The following is a 22,778-nucleotide window of genomic DNA, read 5'->3' as shown; positions in this document are numbered from 1 at the left end:
TTTTTTTTTTTTTTGGTTTTTCAAGCCATGGTTTCTCTGTGTAGCTTTGAAGCCTAACCTGGCACTGGCTCTGGAGACCAGGCTGGCCTCCAACTCACAGAGATCCACCTGCTGGGATTAAAGGCGTGCACCACCAACGCCCAGCCCCGAGCCATCTTTTAAGCACTTCATAATACAGATTGTAATTTATCCATGTGTAAAATTATGATTTTTAGTATTATTAATTCACTTATAAATTTATATATTTTTAAATTATGATATATATGTATATATACATGTATGATATATATGTATATATCATATAATTTATGTTTTGGTTCACCAAAGTACCAGAAAACATATTTTAAATTATAAAATGGTAACTAAATTGGCTCACTAGTTACATTTTATATTTTTAAACTAATAGCAGAGATAGGACAGTGTGATCATGAAAAACTAACGAGCTAAATGTAATAATTCCCCGTACACAAGAGACTGATATAGGAGGATTGAGATGAGTACAAGGTCAGCCTGGGTTACTAAGACTCTAACTCAAAAACTAATAGAAAATTTTTGAAAAGAGGCCAAGGGTTGTAGTTCAGTGTACATCCTGGACAGTGGCCTAGGATCTACTTTTTTGTTTTTAGTACTTCTAAACTAAACAAAGTAACAGTACTGCAAACTCTTCTCTCTTGATCCTACTCTCAAAAATCTTGTCCACATTAGCCTGCTATATTACCAGAGTAAGGGTTTTGTTTGTTTGTTTGTTTGTTTTTTAAAGCCATTTACTACTTAGTTTGCTCTCCACTGCTCTAAGAAACACCATGACCTGAAGCAATTTGGAGGAGGACAGGGTTATTTCATCTTACAGTCCATCATGAAGTTAAGTCAGGGCAGGAATTCAAGACAGAAACCTGGAAGCAGGAATTGAAGCAGAGGCCACACAGAAATGTTACTCAATGGCTGGCTTTGTTACACATCCCAGGAGCACTTCCCATGAGCAACAAGGTCACACTAGACTGAACCATCCCACAAATCATTAATAAGAAAATGTTCCAGATTTGCCTATTGCCAGTCTGATGGAGAGAATTCCCTGAAGTTCCCTGTCCCCAAATGACTAGTCTGTGTCAAGCTAACAAACATTAACCAACATAAACATACAATAAAAAAAATACAATTTAGTCTGTAAGAAACTGACTCTTTTGTCTCTCCCAAGAGAATGAAAACTTCATGACATAGTGAAAGAATTTTTGTTAAGTACTACTTCCCAGGTACAAACAACTCTACTTAGCACCTAAGTACATAAATGTTTATTAAACAGATAATACACCCTAGTCAAGTCCTGCTTATAACTGCTTCCTGCAGCTTGTTTGTATTCTCCTCTGCTTTCTGACAGCTGAGGCTGCAACACTATTTGCTACATTGTTTTTATTTAAAATGCCCTCCAAAGAGTACCATGTGTTTAGACTTAGCAGATAGCCATGCAAAGGTAGAGCCTTTAAGAGGTAGGGCCAATTTTACAACAGAAATAAAAAGCAATACAATTTTTAAAAAATTAACTGGAGAAACTAAAATTTATCCAAAAGTTAAACTTACCTTTCCACAATCCATTCTGGTCGAATTACTTTTTCCCCCTTTAATTCTTTAATTTTGGCATTAGGAAGGTTTGTAGCAATAATGTGTGTTGTTTTGGATCTAGAATAATACACATGGTATTGACCTCCATGCAACATCATTAGATTTCTCAATTCCTCAGCAGAAGGATCTGTAAAAACAAAAACAAACAAAAAAATAACCCAAGTATTAAAATACATTAACAGTTTAATGTACAAGGCAGCAGAATGTTAGGTTGACAATCTCTTAAATAGAACTGATTTGTAGAACATTGCTAGGTCACTTTCTCCTTGGCTATATTGTCATTTACTAAAGCTGGGAGATAAAATAACAGAGTGTTTGATATTTCTTCTGGCTCTAAGAGACACCAAAACAAAAACATCTACTGCTAAATGACATCTAGCAGACCAAACAGGAACCAAATACTAATAAAGCAAATGTTTAAAACTTTTTAAAACATCTAGCATTTTTTATACTAAGAGTTCATGTTTTTAAAAAACTAACTAGCACCGCCCTTTCTGTCTTCTTTTCCCTGGGAGCAGCTCCTCTGCCTTGACTCCTCACCCCTGAAAATGTGTGCCTGCTCCAAGTTCGTCTCTACCTGCTCCTTCATCAGCAGCACCTCTCAGCTGCTGAGGTGTCTGCAATCTGAAGTGAAGTTGAACCAACCACAGGCATTGACATAAGGGTCTCAGCAGCTTGGCAGTCTAGTATCCTCTGACTTTACTATCCATAGCTGCAGCTTTCAAACCAGCTCCATTTCAAGAGACATCGGCACAGCCACCAAGTTTATTGGAGTGGGGGCTGCCCCAGTTTGCTGCTATAGTTGGGGTGGCTGGCTCTGGGGCTGGAACTGTTTTGGGGAGCCTCATCACTGGCTATGCCAGGAACTCTTCTCTTAAGCAACAGCTTTTCTACACAATTCTAGCCTTTGCCTCTCAGAGGCTATGGAACTCTTTTGCCTAACAGTGGCCGTCCTCATTTTCTTCCCCGTGTGAAAGGGCTGTCTCCATTTCCACGGCCCATAGTTCTTTCATATCCCACTTGCCCTTTATGTTCCTTTTCCCATATCTCCCCAGCAAGTCTGGAGAAAGAGCTTGGTTCAGGGTTTGACAGAGAGAAGACAAATACTGTATTAATAAGAACATCAAAAAATTAACAACTATAAACTCATGGCTTACTTTCCAGGCTTTAATTCATAAACTACTTCAGAGGGGTATATGGAAGATTTAGATAATTACTTATGTTTACTATAAATAGACTCATTATAGGGCTTGTTAATATATTTGCCTCTTGTGAAAGCTTAATAAAAATTTTTACATGTTTTAAAACTATTTATTTAAAAGTTATTCATTAGTTAATATTATCCAGTTACCTAAAATTATAGCAAAGGCAAAAAAGTCCACCTATGTGAAAAATGAATAAGAAATATCATTTAAATTTTTGTTATTATGTGTAGTGTACCTGATGTGTGAGCTTGATCTGAGTCCATGTCATATAGAACTAGCCTATTTCCCATAAACAGTTGTTTATCAGCCCCTGTGATAGGGGCCATCTCTTCTAAATTTTTAAGAAAACTAAGTTACAATGTCTATGAATAACTAGATTTTCTCTTATGTGTGTGACCACAAAGTATGAGTGTCTTATGCTGAAGAAAATAGAGATGAGTGGTGCTAGATGAAGTAAGTATTACTAGATAGCCAAAGCCCTATTCCTGATTGTATAGCCTAACAAGTTACAATCAAACTCTGTCCCATCTTTCATATTAAAGCCTCAATTTTTAAAAAATGCAAAATATTAACCTTAGGACAACAAAATGTCTTAAATGACAATGATCAACATCAGCCATGGCACTTCATGCATTCACTGAGAAAGGAGCTTTTGAAATAACCAAGAATTACCACTCTTGCTCTATAGCCGTCCCTGCTGCCAGCCAGAATGCTTTTTGTGTTGAAATGTCCTTAAGGCTTCAAATAGGTTATTCCCACTGTGTCAGAGTAATCCTCCTGGGCATTTTCCCCACACATATACACTAATAAAGGGTCTACTCTCTCAAAAGCCCCAGCTTAATTATAATATCATTTACTTTGTGGAACTGACTTTACCCTTACCACTTTCATGTGGGGTTTTCCACAGGATCTTCGGAAGAAAAATCCTAAAAGGGAAAGCCATTCCACACCATGAATGGGTAAGGAAAAAAGGACTACTTTGCCCCATGAATGTCACTCACCTTATGAATACCAAAACTTAAGTTCCACAATGAAGATTTTACTGTACTGTTACCCACTCCCCTTCAAGGGAGCTATCTTCAATCTCTTAAGAGACAACCTCCAGGTTATCAGTTGCTGTTTCTTTTTCTTGGTTTCACATTTCTTCCCTTGTTACATTACTCAGATTGACACCATGTTTTTGGTTTTTGAGACAGGGTTTTTTCTGTGTAGCCCTGGCTGTCCTGGCTACTCTGTAGACCAGGCTGGTCTTGAACTCACTGAGATCCTCCTGTCTCTGCCTCCTAAGTGCTGGGATAAATGGCATGCACCGCCACAGACCAGCCAAAAAAGTTTTAACAATCACAGTATGGTATCATTTTATAAAGGGGTAATCTTAGAATGGTGTTGTTCTATACTAGAGAAAAATTAGTAAAATTTTAAAGTTTGTTAACTGTAATAAATAAAAGGAAAAGAGAAGAAGAAGAAATGGCAATTCACATAAGCATATGATGAAAATATTTTTAACATACTAATATATAAATACAAAACCTTTTTTATCTTTTTTTTCCCCTCCACTAATACTAATTAAACATAAATGTTATGGTGACTATTGATTATCAACTTCATTGGATTAAGGAGCACCTAAGGAATTAATAAAGCACATTTCTGGGTGTGTCTATAGTAGGCATTCCAGAGATAATTAGAACATGAGACCTCTATCTAATTAGTGGAATTTATAGTGATAGGTCATTATTAGTAGAAGGTAACTATCTGGAGGAAGCAGGACATGGGGGCAAGTCACTGAGGTGATTATCTTGCCCAATCCTCTTGCTGTATTCCATGCTGCTTCTCTGCCATGAAGTAAACAGCTCTTCTGCCACAAGTTTCTGTTATCATTATGTCTAGTCCAAAGACAAACCAAATCCTCTCAAACTGTGGGTTAAAATACCTGTTTCCCTATCTCCTTAGGTTGTTTCTATCAGGTATTCTGTCACAGCAGTCCAAGAAACTCTGAGAAGCCGACTCAAGCCTGTGTCCTACATGAAGTCAGATAAACAAGTCTAAGCCTAGTACATACCATACACGTAATGAAGAGACATAAAGCTGGGCTGGGGCTCAGCAGCTAGAAGGCAGTCAGAAGGACTCCTTTAGGAGTAACATTCTGAAGGGATGTGCACATAAAGACAGATAGCAAAAGGAACAAAACAAACAAAAAAGGCTTTGGGATGCTCTCTAGTCTACCAATTCACAAAAAAGGCTTTCCTGACAAAAAGATGAAACTCAGGTTTCAAAGAAAATGTTTCTAGTAGTGATGACACACAATTAAACACTATAGACTGTCTTAGAGAAACGATAAATCTGATTTGATCTGGGTCTTCATGGAGAACTCCCAAAACCAGTTCACAGAAAAGGGGAGTAAAGGGAATTTTCACCAGAGGTTAAGAACATAAACAAAACTCAAGTACAAACACAGGTTAATAAAATCTGAGTAAACCTGTTGACAAAGATTGTAAAATTTAAGAGCAAGAATCCAAGTAACACTATCAGGCCGTTAATTATTACAAGAAAATACTGATTTAACTCTTATAGGTTTCCATAACATTTTCCCTTTGTTCACATTTAACTCACAGACTTTGTTACCAAACCAACATTCTCTATCATCCATTGTATCTTTTCAAACATATTCCCTAATATTCAAGGAGAACCTAAAATATATTTGTTCTATCAACTAAAATAGAATGAATTGGGAGAGAAGATTCACTGGCTAGAAAAACATAGTTAAGATGCTGATTCTACCAACTTATGTACAGGTTTAACACTAGCTACTATCCAAACCCTAGGCAAGGTATTTTGTACACATAAAATTCTGTTTGGCACCAAGCCTGACAATCTGAATCTGACCCCGGAGACCCACATGGTAAACTGAAGAAAAACTGATGACTACAAATTGTCCTCTGATCTCTACGGAATGTGTGCACCCTCCCCTAACAAACAAGAAAACATAAATTTAGGAAAAAAAAAAAAAAACACAACACTGTTAAGTTTAAAAAGTGGTTAAATAGTCACTTACTATTCACTAAAATTGTATTTTTGGCCCAACAAATCAATGTCAAAACAAACAAACAAACAAAAACTTGAGAAATCAGCAAACTACAAGCACAACAGTAAGACCTAGAGTATATTTTAAAAAACAAAACAAAACCAAAAAAACACCTAACAAAACCTTGGGGGAGGGGTGGAGGAAAAATGTGCTGGGTGTGATGATGCCTGCCTTTAATGCCAGCTCTCAGGAGGCGGAAGACAGGCAGGTCTCTGTGAATTTGACTGAGGCCAGCCTGGTCTGCAGAGTGAGTTCCAAGTCAAGAGTTACAGAGAACCCCCCACCCCCCCAAAAAAGAAAACATGGTTTAGGAAAGATAAGAAAAATAGTAAATAAAAAAATGTTCAATATTGATGGCTATAATAAGTATGAATATGAAATGTAATCCCCCAAAGAGTCATTTGCTAGAAACTTCATAGCTAGTTGATGGGACTACTCATGGTAATTGGAAACTTTATGAGATAGGAGAATATTCCTAGATGTATTATGGTCATTGGGGAAAGGGACCATGTCCTTCCTATTTCTTCTCTTTGTTTCTTGTCCTCCATAATGGGAACGATTTTTCTCTCCCAGGCTATCTACTGTCATGTTTCTGCCAACACTTCTAAATCTGTGAACCAACACAAATCTTTCCTCCTTAAAACGGTTACTTTCTGGCATTTAGTCATATCAATTAAAGTCTAACACATTAACCACAATGGGAATGCAAATTAGAACCACAATGAGCGCTAAGGAGACAGTTCAGTTAGTAATGTACTTGCCATGAAAACATAAGGATCCAAGTTTCATTTCCAGAACCCATCGGAAAAAAAAAAAAAAAAAGCCACTCCTGGTGGTACACACTTACAACCCAAGCACTGGGGAAGCCAGAACATAGCTTGGGTTCTCTGGCCAACCAGCCTTGTAATTTAGCAAGTTAAGAGAACACGACAATTCCTCAAAAAGGTCTTGAGGATTAGCTGAGATTGTCTTCTGGCCATGACATACCACAATACATCTCTAAAAACTATCAACAAAATTAATAAAAACCAAGGATGTCGAGGATGTGGAGTGAATTGGATTATAAACTGAAACTACAGAGAGATATTAATGCACAGTTACTAAAATGGACAAAAAACAGTAAATGCTGGCAAGGATGCAAACCAGATTATCCATACTGCTACTGAAAATGAAAACTACTACAGCTTAGGAAATACTTTTTTTTTTTTTTTTTTTACAAAAAATAAAAATTCAAGTACTTCTGTGTTCACGCAAAAACTTACATACTAATATAGCAAAAACTAAGAATTACTCCAATGTTCTTTAGTAGCAAATTGTTAAAAACTGTGGCACATCTAAAATATGAAATGCAACCATATGATACAAAGGAAATACTGATGCATTTAACAATTTTGATAAATTTAGTAAAGAACTAAACTGAGTAAAAAAAGGCATACCAAAAGAGTACAGACTGTGTGTCCTATGTGTCCAAACATTATTGAAGAGAGGACACTATCCTTGTTGGGGCATTACATTCTTCTCTGTTATTGTTAGAGCAAATAGTTCATGAGATCTCTGTGTAATTTCCTTCAAATCTTCAGGTCTGGTGAGACTCTTGTCTCAAAAAATTATACAGAGAGTAACTGAGGAAGACACCTGACGTCTATCCTTGTCCTCCACACACATGCATACAGGCCTTCACAAACACACACATACACAACATAAAGAAAAACTGGGCTAGCAAAGGCAAAAACGATCTTCTAAGTTCAACTCATTCAACTAATTGGGTCAAAGGGCTAGAGTATGAAAAAAGTACAGGTGGTTGAACTGGGTGCTTTACTGGGAATATTAAAAGTCTATAGGGAACATAACAGACCAAGAAAAAGGCACCTTTTTCTAGTCCATTGTTATCTCTGAAGAGGGGCCATGTGGTAGGGAGGTGTTGTTATGTATCCTTAAAACTTTCAAGATTACTCTACTCAGCCTCTTAAGTGCCAGAATTACAGGTGGGCACCAACCCCATACAGTCTAAAACCTCATTATTTTTAAGATTTTTTAAATTATCATTTTGTGTAAAAATATTTTGTCTGCATGTGTGTATGTACCTGGTTCCCAGAGGCCAGGAGGGGGGTTGTCATATCCCTTGGGATTGGAGTTAGATGGTTGTGAGCCACTATAAGTATATGGGGATCGAACTTAAGTCTGTCTTCTCCAAGAGCAACACAACAAATGCTCTTAACTGCTGACCCAACTAACAAACCCCTAAAACACTATTCTTTAATAGAATGGTTAATTCATTACACAAAACTCTGTCCATTGCTCTATTTGTAAAACTACAAAGTACTTATTAGAATTTTTCCTAAAAACAGTCACCTTATATCACAGTAAAATTCAGCAAAACTACAAGGAAGACACTAAAAGAGACAAACCTTGTCCCCTGGAGAAGGGGAAAGGGTCACCATCTCCTGAGCAAATTGAGAACATGGGAAGAGGTGGGAGGAAGCTAGAGTGAGAAGGGAAGAAAAGGAAGGATGCAGAGGTCATGAGGAAGCAGAAATTTTGAGTCAGGTGTATATTAGAAGAAACGGCATATGATAGATAGGATTTTATTTTTTGGGGGGGTGGTAGAGGAGGAAGGGAGGGAGAAGGGAACTGGGATTGTCATGTAATTCAATCTTGTTTGTAATTCAAATATATAAAAAATAAAGATGGTTGACTAACCAAAAAAAACTTACAAAATTAGCATATGAATAAAAGACATGGGCAAAATGGAGGGCTGGGAAGAAAAAAAAATTCAGCAAAACTATAGCCGAAGAACAAAAAATTACTATCACTATCTTAAAGGTAAGAAAAATAGTGACTCAACAACAAGAAAAAATATATATCAATCAGAACTCCATCCAAATCATCAATCCAATAATAATTACAGCAATGTTTTTCTCCTTCACTTCTCCCATGTGAATAATGGTTCTCTAGTGAATTAGGACTTTCTTAAATAATGACTATAAAAAATGGTGATTGTTTTTATTAACATTGTACTGGCTGGTGTTGTGTCTCAACATGATACAGCTAGAGTCATCAAAAAGGAAGGAGTTGCGGAAATGCCTACATGAGATCCAGCTTTAAGGCATTTTTTCTCAACTAGTGATCAATGGAGGAGGGCCCAGCCCATGGTGGGTGGTGTCACCCCTGGGCTGGTCCTAGGTTCCATAAGAAAGCAGCTGAGCAAGCCAAGGGAAGCAGCAAATCAGTAAGTAGCACCTCTCCATGATCTCGACATCAGCTCCTTTTTCCAGGATCCTGCCCTGTTTGAGTTCATGTCCTGACCTCTTTTGGTGGTGAACAGTGCAGTGTTAGCATAAACTAAATAAACCCTTCTCTCCCCAATTTGCTTTATGGTCACAGAGTAGAAACCCTAACTAAGACAAATATTTTTAGTCTTTCAGAATACATATGACCACAGTCTATGGAAGTTAAATTTTCCAAGGTACAATGAAGATAATTTTTTATTTTTTACAGGTAAACTCTAAAAGCTGTACCAGCATCTACTCTGAATTAACACTTTACCAGTAAAACTTAAAATTACAGCCAGCATGCTCTGCCCTCACTAAGCCAAGCAAGTATGTCAACTGATTAACACAGCAAATCTTTGTAACTCAGCAAATCTTTCCTGAAATGGTTAGGTTCAGTCACCACAGAGGTAATAGTACAATACAACAGAAGGAAAATGTAGCTCTTGCTTTTGTCTGTGTAACAGGGAACCACACACACTAAGGTCTAATGAGTGCTAATACTCAAATACATTAACAGCCATAGCCCCAAAGGAACAATGTGAAATCATCAGTATGAAGATAATCAGGCAATCGAGAAAAAGTGATACATTAACAGAGACCTTCAACAATGAACAGATATCATCAGCAAGCTGAGCAGCAGGTTAAAAAAAAATCATAATGCTGATATAAATATTAAGAACTATTCACTGCAGGGAGGAAACATACACAAAAATGATCATAAGACTCAAGAGAATTAAGAAAAATTTGGGGAGTAATATTCAATAACCAAAGACAAGTGCTAACTGATCAGAAGAAAAAAAAAATAGGTTGGGTAAATGAAACCCCAGGATAAGGTTACTTGGTGTCAAAAGAAAGGAAAATAAAATAATTAATTTGGGGAAAAAAAAAAAAAAACTGATGGAACAGATATATTACATGTCCAAAAGTGGGCAAGTAGGTAAGTCTTAACGCAGGAAGTTCATAACTGAAACTGTATAAAAATTAATTAGAATTAGGTATCTTCTCCAACTCACAAGCAAGATAAACTACTCGTCCATTCCAGATATTAGACTCAGTAAGAGCATATGCAGCTGGTAGAATAGATGGCAACAACAACAAAAGGGTAAATGAATGACACTATTTCCAAAACGAGAATTATGGCCTAACTAAAATGTTCTCAGCTATGTGTATACCTGTGGTGATATTTTGTTTATGATCTTGCCTGAAGATCAGAGTGCAGAGCTAGCCACACTAAGTTAGCCATAGAGACCAGGCAGTGGTGGCACACACCTTTACTCCCAGCACTCAGAAGGTAGAGGCAGGCAGATTTCTGTGAGTTCCAGACCAGCATGGTCTACAAGAGCTTGTTCCAGGACAGGCTCCAAAGCTACAGAGAAACCCTGTCTCAAGAAAAAAAAAAAAAAAAAAAAAAAAAAAAAAAAAAAAAAAGATTTCGTGCTACTTATACCCTTTTACAGGCAAAAAAAGAACAAATTCTTTTCTGGGAAATCACAAGCATACAACCAAAGGACCTCAGGCCAACCCTGATCTTGAGTACCTTCATGAAAGACCTTAGAGGCCATCTCATGAGGCTCTAAGCTGTAAAAGTGAAGCCTGGTTGCAGTACAGACTCTAAGATGTTGGAGGTGCCAAAGCTGTGAGACATCTGCCAGGGAGAACTGCATGCAAGGAGTGAAACCAGCCTGTGAGAGAGATTTTACAGGCAAAAAAGCTGGAAGGGTGGAGCCATCTAAGCCTTCTGATATCAGATATGGGAAGCTAGAGCAGTGGTTCTCAACCAAATGCTGTGACCATTTAATACAACTCCTCATGTTGTGGTGACCCCCAATCATAAAGTTAATTTTGTTGCTACTCCCTAACTCTAATTTTGATACTGTTAAGAATTGTAGTGCAGATATCTGCTTTCTGATGATCTTAGGCGACCCCTGTGAAATCATCTCCACCCACAGGTTGGGATCTGTTAAGGTAGAAGATTTGGAGGTCAGTCTTGTTTGGTCCAGCATTTCTTTTTTCTTTTTGGATTTTTGAGACAGGGTTTCTCAGCCTAGCTTTGGCTGTCCTGGAACTGTAGACCAGGCTGGCCTCGGAAATCAGAGGTCCACCTGCCTCTGCCTCTGCCTCTGCCTCCCAAGTGCTGGGATTAAAGGTGTGCACCACCACCCAGTGATGCAGCATTTCTTTACTATGCCCCCATTCCTCTTTTTAGGAATATTCTGTGTCATTGTATGCTTGAAATGATTTGCTTTTAGAATTCACAGGGTTTTATTGAGTCTGTGGAAGACTATGGGGGCTTTAAAAGTTGGATTAAATGCACTTAGAATTATTATAATGGCCAGTAAGCCTTTGGGGGACAGGAATGGAAGGTAGTGGTTTGAATGAGAATGTCTCCCATAGGCTTAGATATCCAAATACGTGCTTGGGGCAGGCTCTGAGTATGTAGCCTAGCCCTAATTCCAGTTCAAGGTTGAAAATGTGATCTCTCAATTCCCTGTTCCTGCTGTTGTGCCTCCCTGCCATGAAGTCTCATCCCTTTGGAAATGTAAGCAAAAATAAACTCTGTCTTCTATAAGTAGCCTTGATCACAGGATTTTATTACAGCAGAAGAAAAGTAAATATACAGATGATAAATTGAAGTTAAAAAAAAAAAAAGAAAAAATTTCTCAATCCTGAAAGTTCATGATAAAATTGGGCATCAAAAAAGTAAAAAGTACTCAACCTGTGTATCCATTAACATAGATGGCAACTCCACTAAATATTGCAGATGGCGTCCCATCCTTCTGCTTAGCAGCATCTGACCGGAACTGCTCCTCCAGCTTCTGGACTTTGGCAGCCATGTACCCACCCTACAACCCAAGAAAAGACATACCAATCAACTACAGTTACAGTATTCCCCTGCCACACATTTGTAACTTAAAACAAAACAAAAAAACACCATGACAGATTTATGAATACAGTCTCACTTTTTTTAACCTTAAAATAATTAGGCTTGACTATTTTGATGATTATGTCTTTAAAGCAAAACTATAGGTGACAACTAGTGGTACACAGTTTGTCCAAACTGCAAATGGCTTGTTTTCATTATTAGAATTATATATGCTCACAATAATTTTTTTTTCAGAATATAGATGTAAAAAGAAAATTAAAACTGTTGTAACCCCATTCACTAACATTTTGGGATGCTAATCTCAAGCCTTCTTTCTACATCTCACAACACTAAATTAGAATCACATGTAATACTTCTTTATTAACCACTGTTTTAATCAAGGCTATCATCCCAGGTTAAAACACACAAAGCTAAGTAATAGCTGCACAGTGTTTTACTATATACAGATGATTAATATCTGTATAACTAGATACAGATGATTAACTGACAACACCCTACTTACTAGATACTTATATATTTTCCTATATGTCAGTATTATTAGCAATGCTGAGATAAACTATATTAAATTGTTGTGTCCAAGAATATTTACTTCCTAAGGTCAAAATCATTGACAGTAAAATAGTTTGAAGATTATAGTTTATCAACAGTGTTAAGGTTTTCAATGCCTTATAGAAACAGAGTTGGTATATAAAGTCACATGTTATACTGTAAGTCTTATAACTAAAAGGAACAAAAATTATCTAGACATTTAAATATCTTTATTCATTAAAACACACCCATTTTTCCCAGCCATCATTTTCAGCTCGCTTCCTCCATCCACCTCGCCTCATGGTGGAGCTTCTGTATTGGAGAGGAAAAAAGAGAAGTCAATTTTATACCATAATGTACTCATCGATTATTTTATCACAGAAAATAGGAAATTTAAAACTTCAAATGCCTAATTAATGCAAGACAAAAGTAAATGCCAAGTAAACTTCAAAATGCATCATTTTCAGATTGCTCTATAAGTGAAATCTGTTCATAGAACATCAATCCTTACAGATTAAGCTTCATATTTAAATGTTTTTCAACTGTGTGTAGAGGGTGGTTGAGGGTGAGGATCTACACACTATTAAATACCACCACCAGCTGCACTTACTTGTTACCACTAATTAAACAATCTACTAAGGTATTTCCTTTATCATCTGTCCTGTAATGGCTCTAAAACTGTGTCATACTAGACACTCAAGAATGCACACACAACTTAACAAATCTGTCCTACAAAATGTCCCCCAGAAGTTCATTAAAAGAATACATCATATGGGAATGATTATCCTGATAATACATTAATAGATCTGGCATTCCTTTTTTTTTAATAAGTAATTTGTTTTTATTTTATGTTCACTGGTATTTTGCCTGCACATATGACGGTTATGAGGGTGTCGGAAGTAATGGAACTGGAGTTACAGTCAGGTGTGAGCTGCCATGTGGGTGCTGAGAATTGAACGCTGGTCCCCTGGAAGAGCATCAGTGAGAACCCTCCCCCCAAATCTGGCATTCTTAAGGCAGCACATCATCAACTGTACTATATACCACACTAAGATTACCAAAAGATGTGTCTTGTCTCAAGCTTCAGGGAATAGCAAGGGAATAGGGAATAGCAAGACAGTTAAGTAATTCTTAAGTCAAAAGAGGCACTAAATGAACCCTTACAAAGTCAAATTCCTCCAGTTACAAGTTGGGCTATAGCTGGTCAGCATTCAGGAGGCAAAGGCAGGTGGATTTCTGAGTTCAAGGCCAGCCTGGTCTACAGAGCTAGTTCCAGGACAGCCAGGACTGTTGCACAGAGAAACCCTGTCTTGAAAAAATCAAACAAAAAAGTTGGCCTGTCACTGCATTATCTTTCATAAATACAATTTTTTCTGCAATTACATAGTTTTATATCAAAGATTATTATATAAAGTCTTATATACACCATCAAAGTAAAATCAGCTTTGGTATGGTTTATGAGAATCTTTAATACTTAAAACATGATATTTTATCCACACACATTAGCAAATACTTTGTTTCAAATACTCCTGGTTCTTGAAATGCCCCATGATTTGGTTTCTCTTTCTGACATTTTTATTAACAACATATTGTACACATAAAAGATGACTAAAAGGTACACAGAAATTGTCAGCTAAGTTCCAGTAGTGAGATAAGCAACTTAAATGTTTTATGGGCATATGTAAAGCGCCCTGAGAATAAATTACTAACTCTGTGGACAGAGAATTTTGCTTTTTAAGTTTGCTCTAGGTAGGTGCAGGAGTGTTTAATGATGTATGCATTATCAAGCCCAAAACTGTCATGTTTCTCTTAAATGTTTACTCTCCTTAAGTAGCTTACTTTGCCAGTCCTAAAGACTTCAACCAAAAATTCATAATACAAAATTCCTGGTGTCAAATAAAGTCTGAATCTATACACCTGCTTTTACAAGCAAATAACTTGGGCATTCTGGCTATTATTTATATGCTAATATGTTGTCACAATAATTAAATGTAACTGTTTGCAGTCAGATATTTGAACACCTAGTCCCTAGCTGGTGGTGCTGTTTGGAAGGACTAATGGGTGTGGCCTTGCTGGAGGAATCTTTGAGAGGTTAAAAACTGTTGCCATTTTCAGTTTGCTTTCTCTGCTTCATGCTTTGTGGTTCAAGATGTGAGCTGTGAGCATTCTGCCAACCCTGCTGCTTGTTGCCATGATTCCCATCATGATGAATTGTAAGTCCAAATAAACTCTTCCTTTTTTTTTTTTTTTTTTTTTTTTTGAGACAGGGTTTCTCTGTGTAGCTTTGGAGCTGGAGCCTATCTTGGTACTCGCTCTGGAGACAAGGCTGGCCTCGAAATCACAAGAGACCCGCCTTTAATTTAAAGTTGGGCATGGTGGTATACACCTATAATTTCATCATCTGGAAGGTGGAAAGAGGATCAGGAGTTCAAAGACAACCTCAGCTACATAATGAATTCTGGGCTAGCTTGCAGCACAGACACCCAATCTCAGTAGAAAAAAAAAGAAAACAATTCATTTGATCACTCATTTAAGAGCACCTTATGACGGCCAAAGTTTCTGCTGTGAAAAGCCAGAAAGAAAATCCTTACAGGTGGTGAGAGTAAGGAGAAGGCAGACAAGTATAAAACTGAGATAGATGCTAGACTATGGATATGACACTCTCTGGATGCTACAGCACTTGCTTTACATGTGTACATACCACCCCACCACCACCAAGCACATGCCACACACATACATATACATATAATTGAAATAAAAACATGGAATCTTTAAAAAAAATCTGAACACTCACAATCAAATTCTATGCTAATAGTTTAACAAATAGTACTATCATAAAAATCTCCTCTCCTAAAAGTGGTACAGGCAAAACTGACAATTAGACCACGTTTGATACCAACTACAAAGCAGATGAGAATTAACTAAGAATCATTTACAGGATTGGCAATATGGTGTCAAATAAGGAAGATGCTAAGGAAATCTCTATTCTTGTAAGTTGTAATGTGTCATGATATAAAGGCATAAATTTCCCCTAATCCATAAAGATCATCAAAAAAGAAGTGGTTTATCAATGTCTCTTCAGTCTTATCTACAGAAAGGTTCTCCATTCAAAGAAACTGGCCTGTTTATTCAAATAAGACTTTCTCTAAAGAGAGGAGGGCAATGGATCGAGATACTAAAAACCTAACAAAATATTCTTAAAAAAGAAAAAAAAAAAAGGAAGAAAAAAAGAGCATCTATAATTGCAAGACTCAGATGACTGATGCTGAAGGAGGATAGCCAATATGGGTTACCTAGTAGTGGTAATGGTGGTGGTGGTGGGGGTGGGGAGAAGGAAAAGGCAAGCAAGCCAGGTGTAGCAATCATACCTGTAATCAAAACACTCAGGAAGCTAAGGCAGACAACAGAGAATAGCTATGTAGTCAGATCATGTCTCGAACAAATAACCAAAACCAATGCAACTGCCTTTGAATAACTTTTAATCAGTCTCATTACTCCAGTCATATCTAGACATAAAGTGCTATCTTACCTTTACTTAATGGTCTTAAGAAATATTATTGACTAAAACAAATATACAATTGAATGTGCACCTTTCAGTAATATGGCATAATTCATAATGTGACACAAATATAAAGTCGCCTGTGGCCACCCCATTTCTAGGAAAGGCTAAAATAAGCTTGGTTTGGGCTCACTCCCATCTCTCATCTCGCTACTCAATACCTTTCTTTTTTTCCTTGTGTACCCCAGGCAAGTGCTCTGCCACTTAGCTACATTCTCAACCCTTGGTTTTATGAGTCAGAGTCTACGTAGCCCAGAAAGCCAAGAACTCCTGATCCTCTTGCTTTCATCTCCCAAGAAAGAAAATAAATGTTGAAAATAGGAAGACTGTAACCCCTTGTGCTCTACAGGCGCAAATATAAAATGATGTTTCTGGTGTGGGAAAGAGTGGCAGGAATTCAAAGTATTATAGCAGATTATTTCTATGTGCACTTCTGAGTAGGTAGCAAACAGATTTATCTAAACATCCACATTCACAGCAGCACTCACAGTAGGTAAAAAGGTGGAAACCCCAAAGTACCTAAAATAACGTAAATAAATAGCATATACACATACAAAATATTACTTAGACTTAAGAAATTTAAACATGATGCAACAGTCATAAAAATATTATGCTAAGCAATAGCAGTCATTTGTAAAATTAATAAAGATAGTGCATTTTTTAAAAAGCAAAGCAAAAAAAGCTAGAGGAAAAAGGTAAATACTCTATCAGCCCATTCATACCAGATACTTCAAGTAGTTAAACTTAGAGACTGAAAGTAGAATGGTGTGTTTTGGGGGTGAGGGTAATAACAGGAAGTATCTTAGGTCAAGATCAAAGGGAACCAGAGATGAATGGTGATGGCTGTTACACACTGTACTAATGCTGCTGAACTTCATATTTAAAAATGGTTGGGACTGAAGAGATGACTGAGCAGCCAAGAATACCGGCTGCTCTTTCAGAGGACTGTGGTAGGCTCCACTGCCAGCACCCACATGGTGGATCACAATTGTCTCTAACTCCAGTCCCAGGGGCATATCCTATTCTTTCTTTCTGGCCTCTGGGGTTAAAGGGACAAACATAATGCAGAGACATACAAGCAAACAAAACAACTTCACTCATAAAATTTTAAAAATTAAAAAAATTCATCAAAATGGTCAGTTTTTATGTTTTAAGTATTTTAATATAATTAAAAAAAACTTTTTTTAAGTCAGGAAGTTAGAAGCATGCCACAGGAACAGAGACTGTCAAATAAGAGGGTGGGGAGTATGAAGCTGGGCAAAGAGTCAACCTCTCCAAGAAGTGTGTGCAATAGTACCTATGACTTTTTCCTTGGAATCAGAGGCAGTGGGAGACTAAACACAAAGACCATGTACTACCCCTTAGGAGTGGTTAAATAAATGGGAGTACAAACCCATAGGCCTAAAAGAGTTCCAAGAGTACCTGTACCAATATACTCTTACTTTGCCCATAAAGACTGGAAGTTTTAACACCAGATCAGCAACCTTCTGTGATGTGTTTAAATACAAAAGCACTGCTGCTTTTTCGGACTTTGTTTTGTTTGACTCAATCATACAGACCATCAATGTCTCATGGTTATGGTTCTCAAATTCCTAAATTTTAAGAGCAGTACAGACATTCTTCAATTCCATACATCATGAAGCATAGCTGATCCAACCTATATATATGAACATTAGATTTTTGTTTTATTTGAAGGGATACATATCAAGCTATTTAAAGTGAAAACAAAAGCTATACACCCAATTGAAAGGACCTAGTAACTATTTCCATAAAATTACAAATACTAGTGCTTTCATTTCTAGACTTATATTTGGATTGTAAGCCAAGATATAATGCATTCTACGGGAAATGTTATGTGTAAGATACCCTTTAGAAAAATATGAGTAGTACAATGCTGGGATATTTTAGTCAGATACTGACTACCTCCCCTATTCTTTAATTATGGGATTTCTTCCCCCCACCTTTAGTTTCCTGTGATCCCCACACCCCACTAAAATAAAGCAATTCCTATACTAAAAAAAAAAAAAAAAAAAAAAATACTTTTTTTAGGTTTTAGGTCAGGGTCTCCTAATACCTACCCTAGCCTCCCAAGCAGCTAAGACTATAGACAAGTGCCACCACACTCAATAAAGCACTATCTTGATCCACAGCATTTAAGTACAGAGCTCTGAAGACTATCAGTAACAGTGGCTACAAGCACTTACCAAACCCCAACTAAAATAAGAGAATGGGACTTTGGCCTTCCTCGGGTCCTTTTCTGGAAGTGAGTCCCATCTACCCTTTGTTGTGCATATTATTAGACTCCTCCCATTACTGACTGGTGTTCACTCAGTGCACTGTCATGTTGACAGTCCTACTATGTATTCCTTATTAAAAACAGTTTTCCCTTTGTTTCACTTGTATAAAAGCATACTTTAAAAAAAAATAGAAAAAAAAAGTAGCAGGAAGGAGCAGAGCAAATTACTCATGTTTCTACCTTATAAAAAAAAACTCATTTTCACTAAAACTTAGTAGTTTCTTTTCAGTGTTCCTTAAATTATTAGCATTTAAGTTCTTTACATTTACACCAACTACTAGTAATATTTTATTTCAATACCCTTTTCTAAGGATTCTATATCTACAACTGATCTTTACAATATACCTATAGAATAGACAGGCCAAGTACTACTGGCTTCTAGGATAGAGAAGCTAGAATATTGATGAAGTTGAACTGCTAGTTTATAATACAAAATCATACTTTTGTTTTTTGAAACAGGATCTCACTAACCTGGAAACCTGCCATGTAGACAAAGCTGCCCTAAAACCCAAGAGATCCACCTGCCTCTGCTTCCTGAATGCTGGATTAAAGATTTGTGATATCAGCCGAGCATTGGTGGCACAAGCCTTTAATCCCAGCACTCGGGAGGCAAAGGCAGGTAGATCTCTGTGAGTTTGAGACCAGCCTGGTCTACAAGAGCTAGTTCCAGGACAGCCTCCTAAACCACAGAGAAACCCTGTCTTGAAAAACAAAACAAACAAACAAAAACAACAACAACAACAAAAAGGATGTGATATCATGTCCAGTTATACTTATTTTTTTTTAAGATTTATTTATTTATTATGTGTATAGTGTTCTGCCTGCATGTTGCCTGCAGGCCAGAGGAGGGCACCAGATCTCATTATAGATGGTTTTGAGCCACCATATGGTTGCTGAGAATTGAACTCAGGACCTTTGGAAGAACAAGCAGTGCTCTTAACCTCTGAGCCATCTCTCCAGCCCTATACTTATTTACTTAAAAATTAATGTTCCCATATTTTCAAAGGAGAAAGTAAGAATGACATTAACCCGACTCCCTACCTGACCCCCCCCAAAAAGGTTATCTTGTAGGGAGCCGTCCCTGCATTCTCCATTACAAGATGGCGCCTGCATCCGGCAGGCACTGAATGTAAACAAGATTATTGCGCAGGCGCTGGGTAATTTTCCATTCCTTGATCTCTGCCTATTCCGTGGCGTCATATGGCCGGATGAGCTGCAGCCAATCATGGGGTGACACGTCCGAGGCGGCGGTTGCCAGCCTTTATTAGGGGACGGGATTCTTGGCTCGGGGTCTCCGCTCTGGGAAGCTTATGCTCTCCACTCTCAAGATGCATTAAAGCTTGTCTGCAGAAGGATCCGAGTGTCCCGTGTATGATTTCTTGCTGGCGAGAAATACAGAGCGCGCGGGACATATGGTGCCGAAACCCGGGAACATGTGAACATCTCCAGCACCGCGGAGACCCCTCTAACGAGGCGGATTCAGAACTGCAGGGTGGTAAATTCGGAGAGGTATGATTTTTCTGGACTTTGGCTTGGGAATGTTGCTATTGTGGGAGGTTAATATAGAGGCTTCTATGCTTTTACTAGGAGCTATTTTGACTTTTCTCACTGTTGTAGCAATCTTAAAGAAGTCCAGAATTACATATCAGAAACCGAATGTGGTGAGAGATGGGGCGCGCCTAACAATAAAATATAAGAAAAAAGGACCTCCCGGGATGTCTAGTGACAAGGGAGTGAATAATTTGTTAACAGAAAAAACAACAAATAAGAAAAAAGGACCTCCTGGAATGTCTACTGACAAGGGAGTGAATAATTTGTTAGATGATTCTGTAAATAAGTTTAAAGCTTTAAATCTTTTAGAGTCATTAGAGCTATCAAGAGATGGGGTTTTGGAAGGAACAGCTCAGCTGGATGAGGGAGAGACAGAGAAGGAGGGAGAGAAAATAGGGAATAACCGGTCACACCCCGGTAAATTTAAGAGACCTGTTAATCCAGCGGGTGTACTTCCATCAGCACCCCCATTATTTGGTACCGACTCCTTTTTACCATTAGAGGAGCGGAGAAAATTGCAGATGGCTTTCCCAGTCTTTGACAGGGGAAAAGGCCGCGCATGTTATTCGCTCAAGTAATTTATGTATGCTTGTTTTAAAATGTTCTATTTCCTGGTACGGCCATTTTGTAGCTGGTCACATGACTGACGGTAGCCATTTTGCTAAAGTTAAAAAAAGGATACTTAGACCGCCATCTTAACTAAAGGTGACCGCATGGAAATTAGAAGTACCATCTTAGAAACAAGTTTTTCAGTTAAGATTTAAAATGTTAATGCTTCTATATATTACAGAAAGACCTTAAGGAAATTTAAATTTCTTTTTAAAACCAGTTTTCAAATGTTTGATTTTATTAATGTTTATACTTAAAGAGCTTCAATTTAGAATTTTTAAGCAAAGCCTGACAATGTAAAGTTCTTGTTTTGTAAAAGATGCTAATCTATTATGTTGGTAGCACACACCTTTAAGCTCAGGGTGTTGATGACACACGCCTTTAAATTGAGGGCGTTGGCGGCATACGCCTTTAATCCCAGCACTAGGGAGTAAGAGGCAGATGGATCTTTATGAATTCAAGGCCTGCCTGGTCTGGCAGATCAAATTCAAGGACAGGCTCCAAAGTCACAAAAAAAAAAAAACCTGCCTCAGAAAGAAGTTAAGCTACTGTTTAAGGAAGTTCAGCTGTATTACAGAAATAAGACTTTACCTAGCCACCTGTGTGCTTCTTAAAAACAGATAATGGGCCGGCTTATACCTCTCAAAAGTTCCAGCACTTCTGCAGACAGATGGAAATTACCCATCCAACTGGCCTACCTTATAACCCTCAAGGACAAGGCATTGTGGAACGTGCCCATCGCACACTTAAGTCTTATTTAATCAAACAAAAGGAGGGAATGGGAGCATCCTTACCCTCGGTGCCAAGAGTTGCAATATCCATGGCACTCTTTACCCTTAATTTTCTAAACACCGACGCTCAGGGCCATACAGCGGCCAAGCGTCATACCTCAGAACCTGAAAGGTCTAAGGAGATGGTAAAATGGAAAGATGTCTTAACTGGTCTTTGGAGAGGCCCGGATCCTATTCTCATAAGATCCAGGGGAGCGATATGTGTTTTTCCACAGGATGAAGAGAATCCCCTGTGGATCCCGGAAAGACTCACCCGAAGAGCCTCTTTGGACCCTCAAAAGTCGGAACTCCACCCTCTCCCCGGGAGTTGAGAGCCGCTATTATCCAGATTAACTCCTGTCCTTGACGGAGGGACTGTCATCATGGATTGCTTCAGCTGTCTCCTATTTTAAGGAATGGGTGGAGGTGGGATTGTTTGGTGCAGCCGTTTGCTGCGGATTGATGTTGCTTCTCTGGCTGGTCTGTAGGCTCAGGGCTCAAACTAAGAGAGACAAGGTGGTTATCGCCCAAGCGCTTGTAGCTTTGGAACAAGGGGCTTCCACTGATATTTGGCTAACTATGCTTAAGCAATAGGCCGCTGGCCAGACAGCTCTTGCACACCCGGAGCCTAGGCTCATTGCACAGGGTAGAGTGCCTGGCTTGAGCAGCCCATGAGGGATGTCGAGCAAGGCATCGCACAGAGAGTTGCCCAGTATGCAGGCTTCTCTGGAAGGCATGTTGTCCTGCATAAGAGTTGCCTGCCCTAGTCTCCCTTTCCCAGAAAAAACGGCAGAGGACAGGTCGAGAGCGCTTTGGGTCAAGCTAACAGCCTGATGGTGACTCTTGTACACAGTCTTAATGTTTGATTGGGAAGGTACAACCTCTGCCTCTATCCCTCAACATTTGGGTGACCTATTTGCTTGTAAAAATATAAAGCCTTATCATTAATTAATAAAAAAGGGGGAGATGTAGGGAGCCGTCCCTGCATTCTCCATTACAAGATGGCGCCTGCATCCGGCAGGCACTGAATGTAAACAAGATTATTGCGCAGGCGCTGGGTAATTTTCCATTCCTTGATCTCTGCCTATTCCGTGGCGTCATATGGCCGGATGAGCTGCAGCCAATCATGGGGTGACACGTCCGAGGCGGCGGTTGCCAGCCTTTATTAGGGGACGGGATTCTTGGCTCGGGGTCTCCGCTCTGGGAAGCTTATGCTCTCCACTCTCAAGATGCATTAAAGCTTGTCTGCAGAAGGATCCGAGTGTCCCGTGTATGATTTCTTGCTGGCGAGAAATACAGAGCGCGAGGGACATTATCTAGACAAAAAACTGGCATTATTTTCTAATTTTCAGTCTTTCATGTTTCTTACATTTTTAATGGGATATAGTTGGCAACTGTAAATTAC

The 22,778-nt window shown here is 38.3% G+C and overlaps 1 protein-coding gene and 1 pseudogene across 4 annotated transcripts in view; one reads left to right on the top strand and one right to left on the bottom strand.

Annotated features, from left to right (window-relative positions):
• Positions 1-22,778, bottom strand: part of Rev1 (REV1 DNA directed polymerase) — a 76,390-nt gene that overhangs the window by 45,196 nt on the left and 8,416 nt on the right. For all 4 annotated transcript variants that reach the window (XM_027386803.2, XM_027386802.2, XM_027386801.2 and 1 more), the window contains 3 exons: positions 12,837-12,900; positions 11,893-12,019; positions 1,576-1,744 (listed from right to left, as the gene is read on the bottom strand). In XM_027386803.2, the coding sequence (XP_027242604.1) occupies positions 1,576-1,744; positions 11,893-12,019; positions 12,837-12,890 (350 nt within the window). In that variant the 5' untranslated portion in view covers positions 12,891-12,900. The remainder of the gene's footprint in view (positions 1-1,575; positions 1,745-11,892; positions 12,020-12,836; positions 12,901-22,778) is intronic.
• On the top strand, positions 2,119-2,621 carry LOC118239621 (annotated as a pseudogene).

Source organism: Cricetulus griseus (genome assembly GCF_003668045.3).
Source record: "Cricetulus griseus strain 17A/GY chromosome 1 unlocalized genomic scaffold, alternate assembly CriGri-PICRH-1.0 chr1_1, whole genome shotgun sequence".
NCBI lineage: Eukaryota > Metazoa > Chordata > Mammalia > Rodentia > Cricetidae > Cricetulus > Cricetulus griseus.
This window is presented reverse-complemented; position numbering and strand designations above follow the sequence as displayed.